Source organism: Trachypithecus francoisi, unplaced genomic scaffold, assembly GCF_009764315.1.
Source record: "Trachypithecus francoisi isolate TF-2019V2 unplaced genomic scaffold, Tfra_2.0 Lachesis_group10, whole genome shotgun sequence".
Lineage (NCBI taxonomy): Eukaryota > Metazoa > Chordata > Mammalia > Primates > Cercopithecidae > Trachypithecus > Trachypithecus francoisi.
The window spans coordinates 107266989-107290183 of record NW_022681455.1 but is presented as its reverse complement, the minus strand read 5'-3'; the positions used below and the strand labels follow the sequence as shown (position 1 = coordinate 107290183).

Below are 23195 nucleotides of genomic sequence, written 5' to 3'. Positions count from 1 at the left end.
CTTGTGATCAGCCCACCTCGGTCTCCCAAAGTGATGGAATTACAGGTGTGAGCCACTGTGCACAGCCTAGATACTCTTTTCCTTTTCTTTTCTGTCTTTATTTTTATTTTTATTTTGAGACAGTCTTGCTCTGTCGCCCAGGCTGGAGTGCAGTGGTGCAGTCTTGGCACACTGCAATCTCCACCTCCTGGATTCAAGTGATTCTCCTGCCCCAGCCTCCCAAGCAGCTGGGACTACAGGTGCATGCCACCATGCCCAGCTAATTTTTGTATTTTTAGTTAGAGACGGGCTTTCACCATATTGGCCAGGTTGTTCTTGAACTCCTGACCTCGTGATCCACCCACCTTAGCCTCCCAAAGTGCTGGGTTACAGGCGTGAGCCACCGTGCCCAGCCTAGATGCTCTTTTTCTAAAGCATCATAACTGTCTGTCCATACCTCCCTCCCAGCACTTATTTCACTCTGTTGTATTTGTTGTCTTTACTCCTTCACATGATTTTGAGCTTTTTGAGGTGTTTATAGTTCCTGATTTTACTTCAGTTACCATCATATAGATATTTGCTTTCATAGATTTGTTACTAGATATTTTATGACATCTACACATAACTTGAATTTGTTTTCTTTTAGGTTGCATAGCAGTAGAAAAATCCCTGAATAGCCGAAATTTTAGCAAGCTCTTGCACTCTTGCCCATACCAATGTGATCGTCACAAAGTCATTGTGGAAGCTGAAGACAGATATAAAAGTGAACTAAGGAAATTACTTATCTGTAACAAAAGTAATTAATTCAGCAGCTTTAAAACTGTAATTATGGCTATACCTTCTGAACTATTATCTAAAGCATTAAATATATCAAAAACTAGAGGGTAAAATAATCTTAAAAAGAAAATCTGTCTCTAAGCAACCAGTAATTCAAGATGTACCCAGGGAGTAGTCTTAGACTGTTAGTTTAAAAATTCTTCCTAATCTATCTAAGTATTCCCACTAGACGGGGGAATAAAGGAAATATACTAATGGAATTGATATGCTATTACTCAGATTGATATGCTAAGTGTCCTAAATGTTTTCCATATTTTTCAGAAATTCTGCTGACCCCACGTAGAAGACGCCTCAGTAATGAATCTACTACCCCTGGAAGAATAAGTGAATATATTTAATTTAGTTTTTTTTTTTTCTTGAGACAGGGTCTGGCTCTGTCACCCAGGCTGGAGTGCAGCGGAGCAATCTCTGCTCACTGCAGCCTCCGCCTCCCAGGTTCAAGTGACTCTCCTGCCTCAGCCTCCTGAGTAGCTGGGATTACAGACATGTGCCACCACGCCCTGCTAGTTTGTGTATTTTTAGTAGAAATGGGGTTTCACCATGTTGGCCAGGCTGGTCTCAGACTCCTGACCTCAAGTGATCTGCCCGCCTTGGCCTCCCAACGTGCTGGGATTACAGGCATGAGCCATTGCACCTGGCTGAATATATTTAATTTTTAAATGAACTTAAATTTCATATATTCCTGAGAAAGAAGAGAACAGCTGAGTGGTTGTTCTCAGTCTCATTATTAACGGATCTTAAATGATAAACCTTGCCTCTGATGAGGGTCAGCCCTAATAAAAGAGACTTTCCTCTTCCCTTCATGTTGCTTGCTCACTCATTGCCTGCCAGCAGGGGAAGGAGCAGGAGGATACTAACATTTATTAAGCACCTGCTAGGTGTTAGATGGTGTATAGATATTATTTCCTTTAGTTCCTATAGTAATATTGTAAGTTAGATACTAATTTGCTCCTATTGTAAGGTATAATTATTAATAGTTGGTAAGTAGCAGAACTTAGATTCAAAAAGCCATTCTTCAGAAGCCCTTATTCTATCCTCACGTTTTTATTTTAAGAACAAAATTATTATGCACAAGCGCTTCAGAGAGACTTTGCAGGAGGTTTTTTTCATAACTATAGTGCTTGAAACAATAAAAATTGAAGAGACAAATAGTATAAACCTTAAAACTCTGCTTAAAAATAAAAATGTCTCTTAAACAATTAGTTTATTTATGGGAATTTTAATTTAACTATAGGGTTAACATTTCGCATTGATCACCATTTCCGATTTATCAGAAGCTTAAATAACATTATCATTTTCTTTTATTCATGTGGAGTTAATACCTGCAGACTAAAATAGGTTGGATATATTAATTAGTAACATCTATAGAGCCACTCTGTTATTTAGACATTTGAACGTGATACATTCAGGAAGCATTTTGCCACATATATTTATTTGGCTATTTTCACTGGCAGAACTTTCAAGGAAATTGCAAATTTGCTTTTTATATCTGAATCTTTTTCTAGATTAAAAGTTCTGCATGCAAATTATAATTAAGTATAGTACCACTACAGATGAGCCCACTTTCTGAAGTAATGTTTTCTGTAGTAATGATTAGAAAATGGGTATTTTTTTCATAGAAACATCATGCACTTGGAGACCTTGTTCTTGACAAGGGCTTGGCATCAAATTAATAATAGGTGTTTTTCAACAACATGTCTTCAAAGCAAGTATGTAACAACAAAAAATATGCTATAATCTATTTGCATAGTAAAATAATTTGCAGAACTTCATGAAATGTGCATAATAATGGTTATACAATGATTATATACAGGGGTCCTATATACTATTAAGTGACATTGAGCTCAGAAAAAAACATACTTTTTTTTTTTGTAGGTAAAACTTGCTTTAGCTAAAACCAAATAATCTGGCCTACTTTTTAGTATTTAGAAAGGAATCTTGAGAAAGTAGTGATTCTTACATCTCTTTCACAAGTAGGCCAGGAATATTTGGTGTGTTGCCATTTTTTTCCCCTCTTAATAAATTTACCTTTTTTTAGGACACTCACTACTATTCATTTAATTATACTTTATACTCAAATTTGAGCCCATTCTTCTGAGAAGGGACCACTGTACTAAGCATTTACAGATTTCCCCAAGCCTCTATTTTAGGATGGATTGGTGTTTTGAGAGGGCTTGAAAAATAAAGAGTCCTTAGAATTAAGTCCTCTTGCCCATTTTCCCTTACTCTTCCCTAATACCTAATATTAAGACTAAATAAGTCACAGAGCGGGGAGCTTGGGGTGTAGAGAGCTGCTTCCTTCTTCCAGGCTGCTCAGTACTCTGCTGTAGGAATCTTTGAGGATTTGGGCACAGATGGTAAGTATAAAATTCAGGGAGATGGCAGCCACAATGGAAAAGTGGGGCTTTACATGATCAGCTCCCGGGCTCAGTATCCTGAAAGTTATAGTAACCAGTCTAGTCCTGATTATTATGAGTTCAAATCATTTAACAAGGGAAGTTGAAACCTATTTCTTGGATAGCCACAGTTTTCCAGTACACCCAAAATGAAGGAGTAATTTCATTGATAAGTTTTGAGATAGTTTTACCAATAATTTTGTTCTCTCAACAAGTATTTATTGACTACTACTGTGTGTCAGATACTATTCTAAGCACTGGGGATACAATGGTGAATAAAATAGATTAAAATTGCTGCCCTCATGGAGCTTACATTCTAAATAATACTATTAAGCAATAATCAGACATTGTTTACACTGATAACCTTCTGCTGGGAAGATTTTTCTCATCTGTTTTAAAAGGTCTGCTATGGCTCTTAGAATAGGTAAACAAATGGCTGTCTTGGCCTGCAAGGACAAGATTTTCTAAGGGTAACTCAGGACAGCTGCACCCAGTACTACGAAAGTAAATAACAGCCTCAAGTGGAAATACAAAAAACTCCTCACTAGCATCTACCTACAATGATAACATGGGATAATAATGAATGAAAAAGCTTAAAGAAAACTATTTCCTAGTAATCATCACCAGAAAATATTTGTTTACAGATATCAACTGTATATTCTTTCTTTATAGAAAGTGTTCCTTAAAAACCAGATAGTTAAAAACTTCCTTCCCCATTGTGCAGCCTATATTTTGAGTTTTGATCTAGCTGACCACGTGTTTTTAAAAGCAAATTTTAAAAGACCCTTATTCTTAAAAATATTATCAAACTTAATATTTAAAGTAACAAGTGTTGATATTCTTTTCTATTTTATCAAGTTATGGAGCCCTTTGGGAAGACTGTAAGATATGCAAGCTGTTTTTTATTATTACTTTTTTTATTTTGAGATAGTCTTGCTCTGTTACCCAGGCTGGAATGCAGTGGCACGATCACAGCTCACTGCAACCTCTGCCTCCTGGGTTTAAGCAATTCTTGTGCCTCAGACTCCTGAGAAGCTGGGACTACAGTCATGCGCCACCGTGCCTGGCTACTTTTTGTATTTTTGGTAGAGACAGGGTTTTGCCATGTTGACCAGGCTGGTCTCGAACTTCTGACCTCAAGTAATCCACCTGCCTAAGCCTCCCAAAGTGCTAGGATTACAGGTGTGAGCCACCATGCCTGGCCGGTAAGATGTTTGTTAACTGTCCTCACAGGAATGTTGAATTAACAATCAAATGTGGCCGGGCGCGGTGGCTCAAGCCTGTAATCCCAGCACTTTGGGAGGCCGAGACGGGCGGATCACGAGGTCAGGAGATCGAGACCATCCTGGCTGACACGGTGAAACCTCGTCTCTACTAAAAAAAATGCAAAAACTAGCCGGGCGAGGTGGCGGGCGCCTGTAGTCCCAGCTACTCGGGAGGCTGAGGCAGGAGAATGGCGTAAATCCGGGAGGCGGAGCTTGCAGTGAGCTGAGATCCGGCCACTGCACTCCAGCGCGGGCGACAGAGCGAGACTCCGCCTCAAAAAAAAAAAAAAAAAAGTTTATAAACTGTTGTTTCTTGATTGGAAGATATTGTATTAGCACTATCAATTAAGTTATAATTACTACAGAAGTCACAGTGATAGCAACTAGCTTAATATTAGGCACTCAGGTTTTTAAAATTGAAGTGGGTTACCACATGATGAGAAGCCCTGGCATTTCTCTATATCCTTAGGTATAAGGTAAGCATATCCAAATAAGCACCTATTTGCATCTCAGGACCTTTGTTCAGCAAATACTAATATATTCTACAATCCTAATTACAGAAAAAAGAAGAGTTCGCAAAAACTTTACTGAAGAAGAAGTAAATTACCTTTTCAATGGAGTTAAGAAAATGGGAAATCACTGGAATTCAATTTTGTGGTCTTTCCCCTTTCAGCAAGGACGGAAGGCTGTGGACCTTGCTCACAAATACCGCAAGCTGACCAAAAGCCCCATGTGTGCAGCTTCTTCTTTGGAAGAAGACTGTCACTTTAGTTTGGATTTTTAAAATACAGTGCCGTGAAAGATACAACATTTAAAGTATTTTTCTAAACTCTCATGAGAAGGAATGTAGAAATGAGGATACAGTTTTCATTAAACAGTTTTTGTGATGCTGAAACTCATCAAGTTATTACAATGATTTATAAAGCAAATATATCTCCAGTGTACAGATTAGTAAGATAAAATTCCTTCGTAAGATCAAACACTTGTTGGCCGGGCGCGGTGGCTCAAGCCTGTAATCCCAGCACTTTGGGAGGCCGAGGCGGGCGGATCACGAGGTCAGGAGATCGAGACCATCCTGGCGAACACTGTGAAACCCCGTCTCTACTAAAAAAATACAAAAAACTAGCCGGGCGAGGTGGCGGGCGTCTGTAGTCCCAGCTACTCGGGAGGCTGAGGCAGGAGAATGGCGTGAACCCGGGAGGTGGAGCTTGCAGTGAGCTGAGATCCGGCCACTGCACTCCAGCCCCGGCGACAGAGCAAGACTCCGTCTCAAAAAAAAAAAAAAAAAAAAAGATCAAACACTTGTTTAGGAATATGCTTTTATTTTTCCTTAAGCTTAAATGACATAGAGAAAAGAATTACCAGCCTTTAAACGTTATTTGACATTATATTGCATTAAATACTACGTGAGACATTTGGATTTTAGTATTTTTATACGGCACAAAAGTCCCTCCCTAGAATTCAGAAAGAATAGTTCCCCAAGCTGTTTAAGGTTCCCACACACTGAATCAATATTTGACATTTTGTTAATTAAAACGTTTCCTTGGCTGTGGTGGTGGCTCATATTTGTAATCTCCCACTTTGGGAGGCCAGTGTGGGAGGATCACTTGAGGCAAGGAGTTTAAGACCAGCCTGGGCAACATAGTGAGACCCCCTTCTTTACAAAAAATTTAAAAATTAGCTGGATGCGGTGGCATGCCCCTGTGGTCCTAGCTACTTGAGAGGCTGAGGTGGGAGGATCGCTTGAGCCCAGGAGTTCGAGGTTGTAGTTAGCTATGAGTGTTCCACCATACTCTAGCCTGGACTAGAGAACTAGACCCTGTCTCTTAAAAAAGTTACCTCTTCTGGCCGGGCGCGGTGGCTCAAGCCTATAATCCCAGCACTTTGAGAGGCCGAGACGGGCGGATCACGAGGTCAGCAGATCGAGACCATCCTGGCTAACACGGTGAAACCCCGTCTCTACTAAAAAATACAAAAAACTAGCCGGGCGAGGTGGCGGGCACCTGTAGTCCCAGCTACTCGGGAGGCTGAGGCAGGAAAATGGCATGAACCTGGGAGGCGGAGCTTGCAGTGAGCTGAAATCTTGCCACTGCACTCCAGCTTGGGCGACAGAGCGAGACTCCCTCTCAAAAAAAAAAAAAGTTACCTCTTCTATTGTTTACTGTAGTATCCTAGAGAGAAAAAAAATTTCTTCTTCTAAAGACTAATTATGCAGTGCTTTGAATACTTCCACATTGTATAGTCAGGTTCACTTCTTTGTAGTGTATGTTTATTTGCTTTAGCTTTTCAGAAGTGTCTACACTTTCCCTTCTTCTCCCTCTATGTCTTTATCCTTCATATTGATGAGCCCTAGTTACTTCATGTTGCAGCAGAACAATGTCTTATCCCCTTAGGAGTTTAGTCACTGACACTGGATAACTCTGTCTTTGCAAAATGTGTCCAGAAATGTCACCCTAAGAAATCCAGCCTGACTTGCATGGGGGGCTAGCTTCTTTATTAGCATCAGTGAAGTTTTATGGGTTCTACCCTAAGATGCTTCTTGTCATTCTACATGACCAACTCTTATAGTTACTGAATGACGTTTAGATTATAATTTTTATTTTAAATAATTTCCTATCCTATTCCTATGCATTTTTAAATTTAATTTTACTTTATTTGGCAGAGTCTTAGTCTCTTGTCCAGGCTAGAGTGCAGTGGTGCAGTCTCAGCTCACTGCAGCCTCTGTCTCTGGGTTCAAGCAATTATCGTGCTTCAGCCTCCCAAGTAGCTGGGATTAAAGGTGCATGCCACCATTCCTGGCTATTTTTTTTTTTTTTTTGTATTTTTAGTAGAGATGGGGTTTTGCCATGTTGGCCAGGCTGGTCTAGAACTGACCTCAAGTGATTCACCAGCCTCGGCCTCCCAAAGTGCAAGGATTACAGGTGTGAGCCGCTGCACCTGGCCTTCCTATGCTTTTTTGTTAAACCTTTCCACAGGACTTTAATAGTTCCTACTAGGCCGGGCGCGGTGGCTCAAGCCTGTACTCCCATCACTTTGGGAGGCCGAGACGGGCGGATCACGAGGTCAGCAGATCGAGACCATCCTGGCTAACCCGGTGAAACCCCGTCTCTATTAAAAAAATACAAAAAAAAAAAACCTAGCCGGGCGAGGTGGCAGGCGCCTGTAGTCCCAGCTACTGGGGAGGCTGAGGCAGGAGAATGGCGGGAACCTGGGAGGCGGAGCTTGCAGTGAGCTGAGATCTGGCCACTGCACTCCAGCCTGGGCGACAGAGTGAGACTCTGTCTCAAAAAAAAAAAAAAAACCTACTAAATTTCATCTTGTTAGATTTAGTCTCTGCTCAGTTTGTCAAGCAGTAGATAAGGCAACCCTTCCTGCTTCAGGTCATCCACAACTTCCATTACTGCTGCTGTATTCTTATCCAAGTCACTGATGGCACCCTGAATTGGCTGGCCAGGGCAGGAGGTTTGGGCAGGCCCCTAGCAGCCTCTTCTGCTGGTCCCTCCTCTTCATCAGGCACCTCTGGGCTAGTCTTTAATAAGCCTCAATGCTATCATCCAGCATTGATTTCACTTTCGCATCTAAGATGTGAATTGTCAAATGCCCTGTTGAAATCTGCATTTGCTGTATCTGCAGCATCCGCCTACCTGGTACTCCTGCAAAAAAGAAAGATACTGTGTAAATCTGGTACTCTCTTTTCCTTTAGTGTCTAATCACAAAATTTCACTTAGTGCTGATTAAGCTCACTGGACTGTAATTTTCAACTCCATCTTCTGTGAAAATTCAGCACTGCTTGCTCTTTTAGGACTTCTGGCACTTTGCCTGATTTTTCCAGATTTTCAAGGGAGGAACTCAGTGGGTTTTCACTCTCATTGTCTTGTTTAAACCTTACATCCAGTTTGGCAGATGATATGCCCATTTGTTTTATCCTGTAATTCATGCTGCCAGATTTTTGGCGTCAGGATCACAATCCTACTCATATGAAACCCACTCAGGTGGTGCTTTTCTGCCATATTCCACTTTCTTGTGATATTTAGAAATGTCTTCTTAGCCTGTTTCCATAGAGAATGGCAAGAGCCCTCAAGTAGAGGCCACACCTAAAATTAAGCTTGATAATGGAATGTATGTTTTTCTTTCGGTTACTCTCCGCTCTTTCCCTTTTCCATCCCCTTTCCTTTTGTTTTCCTCCCCACTCTGCACCTGCCACCTGGCCCCCAAGGAAGTTAAGGGCTCCTCTTCTGGTGTGAAATGCTGGCTCCCTGAAAACATCATTTTAAAAAGCATGTTAATAAAGCAAAGCCAAGTGTATTTATGCACTGCGGTCAAGAGCACTAAAAGTCTTTAGTCTTCCGAGGAGGAAGGGGAAAAGCAGGATATTTATGAGGATTCTGGCGTCTTGCTTAAGGCTGGTCTTTCAATGCAGGGCTTGAGTAGGGTTAGGCCAAGTTGATGATATAATAGTCCAGGGTTGGCGAATAAATTAGAAGTATCGAATGTTATTTTCTAGCCTTGGGTCCTTAGGTGGGTTTCTTAAATTTTCTGAGCTTCAGGTTCCTCATCTGTGAAAGGGTTAGATAAAATTCAGTGAGATAATGTGTGACTCTGGCACATAGTGAGCTCCAGATAAATTGCGCTTTTGTGTGCATCAGTCTCATTCCCAAAGCCTAGGCTTTAGGGTCATGCGGCTGTCCGACCCCCGAGGGCACAGCGGAATCCGCCAGCTTGGCGGGGCGCTGCGCTGCGCCCCTCAACCGGCAGAGGCCGCCAGAGCGCCCTCGGTCCAGACGGTGCCCGCCCCTGCCACCACCTCCCCGCGCATGGCTGCCCCGGCGGCTGCCTGACCGTCGCGCGCCACCTCGGCGGCCTCGCAACCTGTGGGAGCCCGTGGCCATCGCAGACCTAGAGGGCACACTGGGTGGCGCAGTCGCCGCGGCAAGGTCGGCGGGCGGCGCGGCGCGGGGGACGGCGAGCGGGGGGCGGCCCGGCCGGGTCCTCGCGGGTCCTCGGCGGGCCCGGGGGAGGGCCCTCTTTGTGGCTGCAGTTGGCAAGATGGCGCCGGTGGGGGTGGAGAAGAAGCTGCTGCTGGGTCCCAACGGGCCCGCGGTAGCGGCCGCCGGCGACCTGACCAGTGAGGAGGAGGAAGGCCAGAGCCTATGGTGAGGTCGCGGGCGGTCGGGCCGGGCCGGGGAGGCCGCGGCCTCTGGGCCGGACCGTCAGACACACTGAGGGGCCATCGCGAGCCGGGCCATCCCAGTCTGGCCTGGGGCTGACCACTCTCACCATTGTCGCCGCAGGTCCTCCATTCTGAGCGAAGTGTCCACCCGTGCCAGGTCGAAGCTGCCGTCCGGCAAGAACATCCTGGTCTTCGGTGAGCATCGGCAGCGGGGCGTTGCCCCGGGGCGCTGGGGTGGGCGAGACGGGCGCCCCTCCCACAGGTCCCCGCCTTCCCCTTGCCAGCCGCCTGCCTGCAGCCTGGCGGGAAAGGGACCGTCGGCCCTGGCCGGGCAGCTGGAGTGTGGCCAAACCTCCCGCGCCCGAGGGTAGGATGCTGCCGTCTTTAGAGAGCCTAGTGGTGCTCTGGGGTTGTCGGCACATTGTTTCAGTCACTTGGCCTTCTATGCCTCCATAGCCTCGACGGTTACCAAATTGAGATCGTGGAGAGGGGAGCTAGTAAATGAGGTTAGGTGGAAAAGATGGGAGAACTAGGTGACCTGGGCTTGGAGCTGTGGGGAAATGGCCACGGGAGCCTTCTTTGAGCCTCATAGTCCGAGGTTTTAGGGACTTTGCAGAGGACAGAGAGTCAGCACTGGGGACATTTCCTGCATTGCTCCAGCCCTCACTGCTAGGTTACCTGAGTCAGGTCTCTTAATCCCTCTGGCCTCACTCTCCTCAAGTGAGGGAGTTTGGGTACATTCACACAGCAAGTCCATTTGCTTGGGACCTGTGGGCTGGGCACTGGCTCAGCATAGACGTCTCTTAAACACCATACAAGAATCTCAGTCCGGTGGAAGACAGATCCATGCCGATTATTGTGGAAGCATCACACAGCTTGGAACTGTTGAAGGAGGATGATTTGGGGGTTGAGTATTTTGCAGAAAAGTGTCAGTATGCAGGGACACAGATGACAAGAGGGTGTGGGGTTTGGAAACTGCTCAAAGCGCTTTGTGGTTGGTGGCTGCTAAGGTAAGTTGGGGGCAGATCGTGGGAAGGCTGAAGAGTTAGTGCTGTTTCCTGAAGTTCTCTGATTCTCAAAGGCCTGTTATCTCACCTCCATCCCCCAATTCTCATGGGAATCACTGCCTTGATAGTTTTCCTACTGTTACTGACGAGAATGTGTGACCTTCCTCAGGAAATGACTGTGGTCGGTAATACTGGACCCTTAGAGAGCTTCAAGAAGTGGGGGATCAAGATCACCAGATCTGAGTTTTAGAAAGAACACTGCCTGCAGAGGGACAGTAGCTCAAAATGAGCAGGTACTGAAGTCAGACTGATAGGTACTCACCATGGTCTGTATGCAGAGGGCCTGAATAAGGTAGAGGCATTGGAGACCCAGAGGAGGTCTTTGATCTGTGTACTGACTGCCTTTCAATTCTCATGTTCTGTAATTCCATATTATTAAATGCCAGAAGTGCCTAGTAATGTTTGGCGATGGTTCTCCTTGATGTTTAAGGATCTGGAGAGGGGGTGTTGTTTGGGTGGAGGGAGATGAAGAAGTGCTTATTAATTAACTGAGATTGTACTAAAGAGTTTTGCTAGGTCTATAATTATTTTCTTCAGTTTCTTAGTCTTCAGAATGCTTGTGAAGGAGATGTACTAAAATCAAAAGTGAATAACTTCCATTCTTCACCATTGTGAAGTAGGATCAGACTTTTTTTAGTTTACAGTACCTGGACTTTTAGGTTAATTATATCATAAAAGATTTCTTGTTTTTCTTGTGGTGAAAGTTTATCTTGTGAGAAACTAACCCTACCTTTTACTTTCACTTCTCCAAATGTATGTCTTATAAATTATAGATAGGGCCTGTGGACCTGCCTCATTATTTCCCTTGTGAAGTAAGGATAACGCAGTAGAATGTCATTTTAGATTTTGGGATTTGCTGCCTTTACCACCCTCTCCTCCCCACCCTCCCAACCACTCTTCCAGCAAAGTCCTTTGTTTATGAAAGCAGGTGAGACCTCAACAGCAGACTTTGCATGAAATTCTTAGTTGTTCCATGTCATGTGAGTGTTATGCCTCCCCATCCTTGCCCAGAATAAACAGTACACCTTTGTCTTGCAAACATCCTTTGTAGGTGAAGATGGTTCTGGTAAAACAACCCTCATGACTAAACTACAAGGAGCTGAGCATGGCAAAAAAGGAAGAGGCCTAGAATATCTCTACCTCAGCGTCCATGATGAGGACCGAGATGGTGAGTGAAGCATTAATCCCATGGTAAGGGGGTGTATGCAGGACTCTGACTGCTTCCTTGGGTGCAGTTCTTGCAACATGGCCAGACATTCTCAGTTTTCTGTTTGGTTCTCAGAGAGGTAATCACAGAGAATAGATGAAGTATATGTCTTTTGCAGGACTTAACCCACTTTCCTTTATAGAGTATGTTAGCAAAACTGGAGAATGGGACACTTAGCTGTTGCTCTGGCTAGCCTGCTCTTAAAAAGAGATACTGAAGGTAAATTTTCACTTACCCATAAAGGTGGTAAGAAAGATTTTTTAAAGCTTTGGAGTTTTGAATGAGAGAAATGCTTGACTGTCCTGGGGACCATTGTTACTCTGCCTGGTTCTAGTAGAGAATCTGAAATTGGTGTGGTTTAGAGTGTAACAATTTAACGTATGTTCATAGGAGAGTTTCCTGAGTCTCTTTGTGACAGTTTAGAAATGGTAATTTCTGCAGAATTTGATGACTCCTGCCGTAATCACAGCTACTCAGGAGGCTGAGGTGGGAGGATCACTTGAGGCCAGGAGTTGGGGGCTGCAATGAGCTATATCCATATCAATCCACTCAAGCCTGGGTGACAGAGCGAGACCGTCTCTGTTTTTTAAAAAAGAAAGAATGAAAGAAATGCTCATTTTCTGTGTTTCTTCTGGTAGAAGAATAGATTCTCAGAGGTGGGAATGTTCTTTAATTCCTCATCTTTAAAATGTGAGTAGTAATAGTTTCTGCTTAGAATGATTAAAAGCACATGATAGGCCGGGCGCGGTGGCTCAAGCCTGTAATCCCAGCACTTTGGGAGGCCGAGACGGGTGGATCACGAGATCAGGAGATCGAGACCATCCTGGCTAACACAGTGAAACCCCGTCTCTACTAAAAAAATACAAAAAACTAGCCGGGCGTGGTGGCGGGCGCCTGTAGTCCCAGCTACTCGGGAGGCTGAGGCAGGAGAATGGCATAAACCCGGGAGGCGGAGCTTGCAGTGAGCTGAGATCCGGCCACTGCACTCCAGCCTGGGCGACAGAGCGAGACTCCGTCTCAAAAAAAAAAAAAAAAAGCACATGATAAACACTCTTATAAGGATTACATATAATTTAAAAATTTTTTCTTGTAATTGTGAGTTGGAATAATGGTTTTGGGTTACAACTGCTCAGTAATGCCTCCTTTATAATCTTTTGATTTTACGTTAGATCTTTTTTTTTCTTTTTTTTTTTTTTTTGAGACAGGGTTTTACTCTGTCACCCAGGCTGGAGTGCAGTGGCTCAGTCTTGGCTCATTGCAACCTCTGCCTCCCAGCCTCAGGTCATCCTTGCTTGCACTTCAGCCTCCTAAGTAGCTGGGACTATAGGTGTATGCCACCACATCCGGCTAATTTTTGTAATTTTTGTACAGATGGGATTTCACTGTGTTGTTCAGGCTGATCTTGAACTCCTGAGCTCAAGCAGTCCGCTTGCCTCAACCTCTCAAAGTGCTGGGATTACAGGCAAGAACCACTGCGCCCAGCCTATGTTAAATCTTTTCAGTGACTCGAAAATAAATAATCATTGGTACCTAGGTTGGTTGGTTTGTTTTTTTGGTAGGAAAGTTATCTGTATAACCTAAAGATAAAATGTAGTCACTAAATTACTTTCTTTAGGGTGGGCACGGTGGCTCACGTCTATAATCCTAGCACTTTGGGAACCTGAGGCGGGTGGATCACTTGGGGTCAGGAGTTCAAGACCAGCCTGGTCAACTTGGTGAAACCCCATCTCTACTAAAAATACAAAACATTAGCCAGGCGTGGTGGTACATGCCTGTAGCCCCAGCTACTCTGGAGGCTGAGGCATGAAAATTTCTTGAACCCAGGAGGTGGAGGTTGCAGTGAGCCGAGATTGCACCACTGCACTCCAGCCTGGGTGATAAAGTGAGACTCCATCTCAAAAAAAAAAAAAAAATTACGTTCTTTATATTTGCCTTTACTCATTTAAACAGTAGAGATTACAATGTATGGGCAATTATATAACGAGGGCTGATCCTACCACCTAGTCCCCCATTTCCTTATTGCTAAAATGACAAAGTTGAACCAAGGTCCTTTCCAGCACCGTGATTCTACCATCTCCAAGAGCTGTTTAGTAGAGGGCATGGGTGACTGGGCGCAGTGGCTCACGCCTGTAATCTGAGCACTTGGGAGGCTGAGGTAGGCGGATCACCTGAGGTCCATTCAAGACCAGCCTGGCCAACATGGTGAAACCCCATTTCTACTAAAAATACAAAAATTAGCCAGGCATGGTGGCACACGCTTGTAATCCCAGCTACCCAGGAGGCTGAGGCAGGCGAATCACTTGAACCTGGTAGGCGGAGGTTGCAGTGAGCTGAGATTGTGCCACTGCACTCGAACCTGGGCAACAGAGTGAGACTCCGTCTCAAAAAAAAAAAAAAGTTGAGGGTATGGGTGGAGTCTCTTGTGTAAGGACAGAGGCATTTGGGTACCCATCTAAGCCCACTGGAGTCTGTACATACAGGGCTGCTGAGCCTGGCCAGAGGATCTCGCATGTGTTCAGTCTTTTGCTTCCTGTCTTTTTTGGACAGTGTGGTTGCTGTGGAAAGAGCTGTGGCTTTGGAGCCAGACAGAACTGGTTCAGAATGCCATGCCTGTAGCCAGTAGTTGTGTGGCTTTGGGTAACTGACTTAACCACTCTGTACTTGAGTTTCCTCATTTGTAGAATGGGCTAATGGTGCCTATACAAATGAGACAGGGTATATCAGGTGTAACAGTGCTTGAGACATGGTGATAACTCTAGTACCCTTTTGTTTCTTTTGAAAGTGTAAAACATGATGTAGATAATCTATGAATCTCTATAGCCTCTTCTGTTTCAAGATACCATAAGCATATTTCATGCCAGAGCATCGTGCTGACCACGTTTATTTGCCTTTAAGTGTATTTTAACTTCTATACAGATTTTTTTAAGGTTACCTTAAAAACTTCTTGGTCTCTGCATTTATTAGATTTTTTTAGGCCACCCACTTGCAAGTTCCTGTTAGATGGAAGAATTGCCCTTATCTATTGTTAATTATACATTTTCCAGCCCTAGTCTTTTTTATTGTGTGGTGTGATTGAGTTATAAATATACACTTCACAGACCCAGGTAGAGAAAATAGTCTCTGGCTTGTACCTAGTTTGTGGTAGAATGTGACATGTCAAAGGACCCCTGCCTCCAGGTTTGCAGGCATCTGTTTAATGCTACACATGGTGTGATCTCCAAGCACATGGGTGAGTTACGTGTAGTGGGCAGTGGGGAGAGAGGCTGAAAAAAGGAACCATGCCTGTGGATGGGTAGGCATTAAAACCCACAGACTTTGGGTACAGAGCAGTATTTTTGAAGACATTCACAGAACCCAAACTAAAGCCGCTAAAATAGAGTCTGAAAGTATAGCTAGATTTAGATACTTTGTACTGTTGACACGAAGTCATGAATACAAATTTTTTATAGCATATTGATTAATTGCTTATACAAAAAAGGTAATTAATAGAAGATAGGGTTTTTTTAAAGTATATTTTTCTAAAAGAGGAAGATTGGATTTTTTTGTTTTGTTTTCTTTCTTTTTTTCTTTTTTTTGAGACAGGGTCTGGCTCTGTCATCCAGTCTGGAGTGCAGTGGTGCCATCTCGGCTCACTGCAACCTCCACCTCCCGAACTCAAGCAATCCTCTCTCCTCAGCCTCCTGAGTAGCTATGACTACAGGTACATACCACCAAGCCTGGCTAATTTTTGTATTTTTTGTAGAGACGGGGTTTTGCCATGTTGCCCAGGTTGGTCGCAAACTCCTGACCTCTAGTGATCCACCCTCCTCGGCCTCCCAAAGTGCTGGGATTACAGGCGTGAGCCACCACGCCTGACTGGTTTTAAAGTATTTGTTGAAAAAGAAGCTAATAGGCCAGGTGCGGTGGCTCATGCCTGTAATCCCAGCACTTTGTGAGGCTGAGGCAGGCGGATCCCTTGAGCCCAGGAGTTCGGGACCAGCCTGGACAACATGGTGAAACCCCATTTCTACTAAAAATACAAAAATCAGCCAGTCATGGTGGCACACACCTGTAATCCCAGCCACTCAAGAGGCTGAAGCATGAGGATCGCCTGAACCTGGGAGGTGTGGGCTGCAGTGAGCTACACCAGTTTGGGCACACCACTACACTCCAGTCTAGGCAACAAAGCGAAACTTGATCGCAAAAAGAAAAAGTATTAATAGTTAATAAAATATTTTTGATGATAGTTCTCAAGGTACTTTTATAAAAAATAGTTCTGCCGGGCATGGTGGCTCATGCCTGTAATCCCAACAAGGCTGAGTTGGGCAGATCACAGGTCAGGAGTTCAAGACTAGCCCGGCCGACATGGTGAAACCCCGTCTCTACTAAAAATACAAAAATTAGTTGGGCATAGTGGTGCACTCCTGTAATCCCAGCTACTCAGAAGCTGAGGCAGGAGAATTGAAGCCTCGGAGCTCTAGGAGATTGCAATGAGTTGAGCTTGCACCACTGCAGTCCAGCCTGAGTGACAGAGGGAGACTCCATCTCAAAAAAAAAAAAAAAAAGTTCTCAAAGATAACTGAAAATTTCTAAAAATATGTTATAAAGTTGTCCGGGCGTGGTGATTCACACCTGTAATCCCAGCACTTTGCGAGGCTGAGGCAGGCGGATGACTTGAGGTCAGGAGTTTGAGACCAGCCTGGCCAATGTGGTGAAACCCCATCTCTACTGAAAATACAAAAATTAGCCAGGCGTAGTGGCACGTGCCTGTAATCCCAGCTTCTTGGGAGGCTGAGGCAGGAGAATCACTTGAACCTGGGTGGCGGGAGAGGAGTGGCAGCGGTTGCAGTGAGCCAAGATCGTGCCACTGCAGTCCAGCCTGGGTGATAGAGTGAGAATCTGTTTCAAATAAATGAATAAATTTGGATAATTGTCTTCGATAGTTATATCATCCTGGTATTTGTTTGCAACCGTGTTTGATTAAATCTTAGCACTTGCACGTTTGTGTGAATATATTTTAATAGAAAACAAAAAATACATACAAAGTAGACAGTGGTATCATGAGCCACAGTGTACTTGTCACCTTGCTTCAACAATGACCAGTTCTAACTGGGCGCACTGGCTCAGGCCTGTAATCCCAGCACTTTAGAAGGCCAAGGCGGGATCATTGCTTGAGCCTAGAAGTTTGAGACCAGCTTGGGCAACATTGGGAAACCCTATCTCTACAAAAAAATTAAAAAATTAGCTGGGAGTGGTGGCTTGTGCCTGTGGTCCCAGCTACTCGGAAGGCTGAAGTGGGCGGATCACTAGCCCGGGAAATTGAGGCTGCGGTTGCCACTGCACTCCAGCCTGGGTGTCTCAGACCCTGTTTCAAAAATAAATAAATACATACATACACACATATCAATTCTTGATCAGTTTTATTTCAACTGTACTTTTACTCTTTGCTTTGTTTACTCCCCACTAGATGATTTTGAAGCAGATTTCAAACATTAAATTTTATCTATGTACACTGCCATAAAGATGTCTAAGATAAGGATTTTTTAAAAACATAACTATTATTATTATAACAAAAAATTACTAATTCCCTAATATAATCAGGCATCTGGTAATTCATATCTCAATTTATGTAAGTGATGATTTTATCTTCACATTTAAATACAAAGTTTCTGTCTCTTTGGCATCCTTTATAGTATGTGAACGCATTGTTTAGTGTGACCAACATAAGAAAGGCTTGTTTAAACATAGGCTCTTCAGCACAGCTCACTGCTTCACTGATTGCTGTTATCTTAGGATGATGGATTATTTAGATTGTGGCACAGTTGACCAGTGAACATTAGTATCTTTTGATTCTTATTGAAAGCTAAGATACCCTCACTCTTTTTTTTTTTTGAGACAGAGTCTCACTGTGTCATCCAGGCTGGAGTGCAGTGTGGCACAATCTCGACTCTCTGCAACCTCTGCTTCCCGGGTTCAAGTGATTCTCCTACCTTAGCCTCCCAAGTAGCTGGGATTACAGGCACCCGCCACCATGCCCAGCTAATTTTTGTATTTTTAATAGAGATGGGGTTTCACCATGCTGGCCAGGCCGGTCTTGAACTCCTGACCTCGTGATCCGCCTGCCTTGGCTTCCCTAAGTGCTGGGATTACAGGCATGAGCCACCATGCCCGGTCCGATACCCTTACTCTTTACTACATAGACATTTTGGAAACCTTTTTAGGTGTGAACACTTCCTATATTACTGTAGTTTTTTTTTGAGACGGACTCTCATTCTGTCACCCAGGTGGGAATGCGTTGGCACAATCTCACCTCATTGCCACCTCTACTTCCTGGGGTTCACGCAATTCTGCCTCAGCCTTCCAAGTAGCTGGGATTACAGGCGAGTGTCACGACGCCTGGCTAATTTGTTTTGTACTTTTAGTAGAGATGGGGTTTCACCATGTTGGCCAGGCTGGTCTCGAACCCCTGACCTCAAGTGATCCACCTGCCTCAGCCTCTCAAAGTGTTGGGATTACAGGTGTGAGCCACCATGCCTGGACCCTATATTACTGTAGTTTTAAAGGCACCAGGACCAAGGATTGCTGTCTACTGAGCATTTGGGCACTTTTTAGTTTGGATTACTAAATTTTGCATTCTATTTAGAATTCATAGCTGTCACCTTCAAGATCTTCCTGATATGTCTGTTTCTACAGCTGTGCTGATGGTCGTTGTTACATGGTAACTAGCTTCATTCACTTCTTTTCGCAGATCACACACGCTGCAATGTGTGGATTCTGGATGGAGACTTGTACCACAAAGGCCTGCTGAAATTTGCAGTTTCTGCTGAATCCTTGCCAGAGACCCTCGTCATTTTTGTTGCAGACATGTCTAGACCTTGGACTGTGATGGAATCTCTGCAGAAATGGGCTAGTGTTTTACGTGAGCACATTGATAAAATGAAAATTCCACCAGAAAAAATGAGGGAGCTGGAACGGAAGTGTGAGTAAAATATAATTTTCTTAATTGGGAAATTCACTAGTCTCTTTAGATGGTTTGAATCACCTTCCTTTTCCCAATCCTAGAGGCTTCCCCTGCTTCGTGGTTTTGTTTTGTTTGCACCATTTATTTAAGAGTTCCTCTTGTAAACTTACTAGTCAAAAGTATTCAAAGCAGTCTGTAACTCAAGTGTCACAAGTTGAAAAAAACAAATAAACATTCATTATCTTCATTGGTTTCCATTTCAAATAAGAGTTCTTCCCTCACTTCCCAAAATGTGTTAAGTTCTGTGGATCTCTGAGCTTTTCTGTTACGCTGTGTCTGCAGAGTTAACATCAGAGGATGTGAGGGTTTGCTGTGGTCTGTGCAGCTTGAGTTCACTACCCTGGAATTCCATTAAGGCTCTATGGACCCTCATGTTGGCAGGCTTAGAGGAAGTCCTAAAAAAGACAAAGCTTTCAGCTCCTTAGTTCATTTTGGAATCCAGCAAAATATCATTTTAATTAGAAATAGGAGGATTTTTTTTTTTTTTTTGGTAGTTAACATGAAAAGTTATTTTGGACTAAGGACATCCAAGCCCTTTTGACAGCAAATAACTTTCAAATTAAAGGAAGTTTGTTTGGTTTTTTTTTTTTTTTCCTTAATGTGGTTCAGAAGCTTGTTTTTCCTTTCCCTTGCTTCTGTGCAGTTACATCATCTTCTGTCCACTTGCCAGGGAAATGGGAGGGGCAGGGGCTAGAGCCATGGCAGCAGCAGCAGCAGCAGCCGTCCTGGCCAGGGCAAGCTTGACCCAGCCTGGCATATTTCCACAGGATGACATCACCCCTCTAGTGAATTAATGAGGGCTTCTGGGGTATGGCACTCAGGATCTTCACACTTAACTGGCGGAATGGTTCAGAAATTTTGATGTGCTTTTTAAATCAAATTTCTCGCAGTGTGTTTTCTATCCTGTCCTTCATCTTGCTTCTGTCCCACGTTGGCTAAAACAATGAGTTTAACATTTCATTCTTCGGCTTGTTGTGCATGTGTATATTTCCCTGGTCACCCGCATGTGTACTACTGTGATTGTTATGCAGCTCAGCTCATGTGTCTTCAGCCACTGACCTTTCTAGATAATGCGTCTTTTTCTCTGAAATAGAGCCCTTAAGGACAACTTCTCTGAATAGTTCTGAGTCTGAAGACCTGCTTTCATCCACTGCACAGACAGCTTTGTACCCAGATGAGTGGGCTAATGCACTGGCGACTTCAGTTCTCTGAAGCTGTTTTCTTAGAGTGATAACCTCTTAGAGATTTGTTAAGACAGAAAAGAGAGAGATTGAGCCAAGGATATTGTTTTTTCCCAGATAGGGAAAGCATCTGCGCTATACTGTACCAGATACCGGGTACTGTTCTAGGTGCTGGAGACACAGTAAATAAAATGCCTGCCCCTGGGGAGCTTAAATTTCCTTAAAACACTGAATTTATTTTGTGGTTTAGTCATTGATGGCTGTTACTTAGAATTAGATTCAGCTGCATGTGACATAAAACCTGAGCTAACATAATGGCTTAAACAAGACTGAGGGATATTCTCTCCTGTAAATGAAATCTAGAGTTGTAGGTAGTTGAGGACTGGAAAGTAGTCCTGGGAAGACAGCTGGAGGACCTTGCTCCTTTGTGCTTACTGCTTTGTCATTTCTAGGGTGTGGTTCTCTTCCTCCTGACAGAGCTCTAGCCTTCACATCCGTGTTCCAGTCAGCAGGATAGAGGAAGAGGAATGCAGGGCTGCAGGGGCTACTGCCTTTTAAGGAGGCTGGGATGTGTAATCTTTACTTTGGGTTGCCATGTGTTCTAAATATCAGTTCAGTTTGGTTATAAGGAGGAAGAGGAGAGAGGACACTGTAGGGCAGCTAGCAATTGCTGGAACCATGTCTCATGACTCTGGTTGGCTTTCCATTGGCCTCTCTGCTGTCACCACCCCTTCTCAGATGTTTGGAATGGTAGCCACGTCTTTGTGTTGTATGTTGGAGGAGGCTTTGTTAGTACTGGGTTTAGGTTACATTTTAATAAAGCAGTTGGCTATCCTCTTGCCCAGAGAACTCTTCCTTTCCAGATTAATTGGACTCTAGATAGTGTATGGAATGCTGTTATTCAACCTAGTTTCCAGTCCAACACCAGTCTCCAGTCTTTGATTTTGGAAAGCAGCTCCATGGCTGGCCACTCTCTTTTAGGGTTAGTTTCCCTGTGGTTTTGTGTGTGTGGCTGCTGTTTGGCTGCAGGGATCATCTGAGTGAGAGGGAATAGCCACCAGAAGGTGGCGCTTTTTTGTACTTTAGTCTTCTTGTCTTATATCTGTGGCTTTTCTTGTGCTTATGTAGGACTATGGGGTCTTCTCAGGATTCTGGAACCAATAAATGAGGTAGGAGGGAAAAGTTGAGAGAGAAGCAGCAGCAGCAGTGAAGATACTCTTTGATCTTCTTGTACCCACTCCCATCTGATTGCAAAGGGAAGCCCCAGGTGGGCTGATGTCCCCTGCTATGAAATACCAACTCACCATCTGGGGAGAAATTGTTAACACTGCAGTGTGTGTATACCCAAGAAAAAATGCACGTTTTACTATCCAGCTTACATCGTCCTTCCTCTTTTTAATACTGCCTTTTCACTCATGTTATGTACATTTGCTCTGCCTTCTAAATTGCTTTCTAAAATGCTAAGTTGGCCAGGCGCAGTGGCTCAATGCCTGTAACCCCAGCAGTTTGGGAAGCTGAAGTGGGCCAGTTGGTTGAGCCCAAGAGTTCGAGACCAGCCTGGGCAACATGGCGAAACCGTGAGTTTTTATTTACAAAGATTTGAGGTTACTATTATATGAGCTTCTGAAATTATCTGAGAGCTTTGTCTTTCATATCATAGTGAGCAAACTGAAAACTAACCGATTAAGCCCTACAGTGCAGATATGATATTTCATCTCTACAGCATCTCTTTAATTAAGCTCATTCATATAACTTCACTGTCAGGCCGAGCATGGTGGCTTATGTCTGTAATCCCAGCACTTTGGCAGGCTGAGGTGGGTGGATCATGAGGTCAGGAGTTCAAGACCAGCCTGGCCAACATGGTGAAACTTTGTCTCTACTAAAAATACAAAAATTAGCCAGGCATGGTAGCAGGAACCTGTAATCCCAGCTACTTGGGAGGGTGAGGCAGGAGAATCACTTGAAACCAGGAGGAGGAGGCTGCAGTGAGCCAAAATCGTGCCATTGCACTCTAGGCTGGGTGACAGTGAGACTCTGTCTCAAAACACACACACACACACACACACACACACACACACACACAAACACTTCACTGTCAATATAAATAATCTAGTCAAGTGACCTTTACTCCAGTTTGGACAAAAACAGAGAAGAACTCAACGTGGTTGTTGAAGGGTCTTTAAAAGAATCAAATATTCTCACATTTTTCTCTCTAAAAGCACTTTTAACAAATCTTCAAATCAATAAAATATACAGTGGCTTAACTGGGCAAGATCTAATGCCCCAAGATCTCATGAGGCACTCAACTAGGGCTTTCCAGACAGTGAGCAGCACAGGGCCTGGAAAGGCTCACAGGTGAGCTAAGCTATGGTGGGAAGGTGGAGGCAGGCAGCTCAGACAGCTGGCTCTACAAACCTCCACCCCATTACCTCGTGCACTGTAAACTTTTCTGCTGTACTTTACCTGTGCCATGAGGAGCAAATAGTTCAGAAGCCCTAGGTTAGATTATTCACACTCTAGAGGAATGACTTAATTGTGGCTGCCCAACAACAGTAGGAAATTCATATTTTTAAATAACTTAGCATTTTATTTTATTTAATTTTTTTTTGAGACAGAGTCTTGGCTCTGTTGCCCAGGCTGCAGGACAGTGGCACCATCATGGCTCACTGCAGCCTTGACCTGCTGGGCTCACTCAATTTCTCTGCCTCTGAGTAGCTGGGACTACAGGCGTGCACCACCATGACTGGCTAATTTTTTGTACAGACGAGGTTTCGCCATGTTGCCCAGGCTGGTCTCGAACTCTTGGGCTCAACCAACTGGCCCACTTCAGCTTCCCAAACTGCTGGGGTTACAGGCATTGAGCCACTGCGCCTGGCCAACTTAGCATTTTAGAAAGCAATTTAGAAGGCAGAGCAAATGTACATAACATGAGTGAAAAGGCAGTATTAAAAAGAGGAAGGACGATGTAAGTTGGATAGTAAAACGTGCATTTTTTCTTGGGTATACACATACTGCAGTGTTAACAATTTCTCTCCGGATGGTGAGATGGTATTTCACAGCAGGGGACATGTTTGAAACCTGTTTTGTGGGTAA

At 43.9% G+C, this 23195-nt stretch overlaps 2 protein-coding genes across 9 annotated transcripts in view; both read left to right on the top strand.

The window, feature by feature from the left end:
- The window catches only part of TERB1 (telomere repeat binding bouquet formation protein 1), a 51880-nt gene extending 46551 nt beyond the window's left edge, over nt 1–5329 (top strand). For 4 of the 7 annotated variants that reach the window (XM_033218697.1, XM_033218699.1, XM_033218696.1 and 1 more), the window contains 3 exons: nt 626–775; nt 1078–1140; nt 5038–5329. In XM_033218697.1, coding sequence (XP_033074588.1) covers nt 626–775; nt 1078–1140; nt 5038–5261 — 437 coding nt within the window. In that variant the 3' untranslated portion in view covers nt 5262–5329. Of the gene's footprint in view, nt 1–625; nt 802–1077; nt 1614–5037 lie in introns of those variants that run through there. The other 3 variants (XM_033218700.1, XM_033218701.1, XM_033218702.1) reach the window with 3 other exon arrangements.
- Nucleotides 5330–9293: 3964 nt separating this feature from the next.
- Nucleotides 9294–23195, top strand: part of DYNC1LI2 (dynein cytoplasmic 1 light intermediate chain 2) — a 32772-nt gene continuing 18870 nt past the window's right edge. For both annotated transcript variants that reach the window (XM_033218691.1, XM_033218693.1), the window contains exons 1-4: nt 9294–9630; nt 9769–9842; nt 11766–11882; nt 18649–18879. In XM_033218691.1, coding sequence (XP_033074582.1) covers nt 9524–9630; nt 9769–9842; nt 11766–11882; nt 18649–18879 — 529 coding nt within the window. In that variant the 5' untranslated portion in view covers nt 9294–9523. The remainder of the gene's footprint in view (nt 9631–9768; nt 9843–11765; nt 11883–18648; nt 18880–23195) is intronic.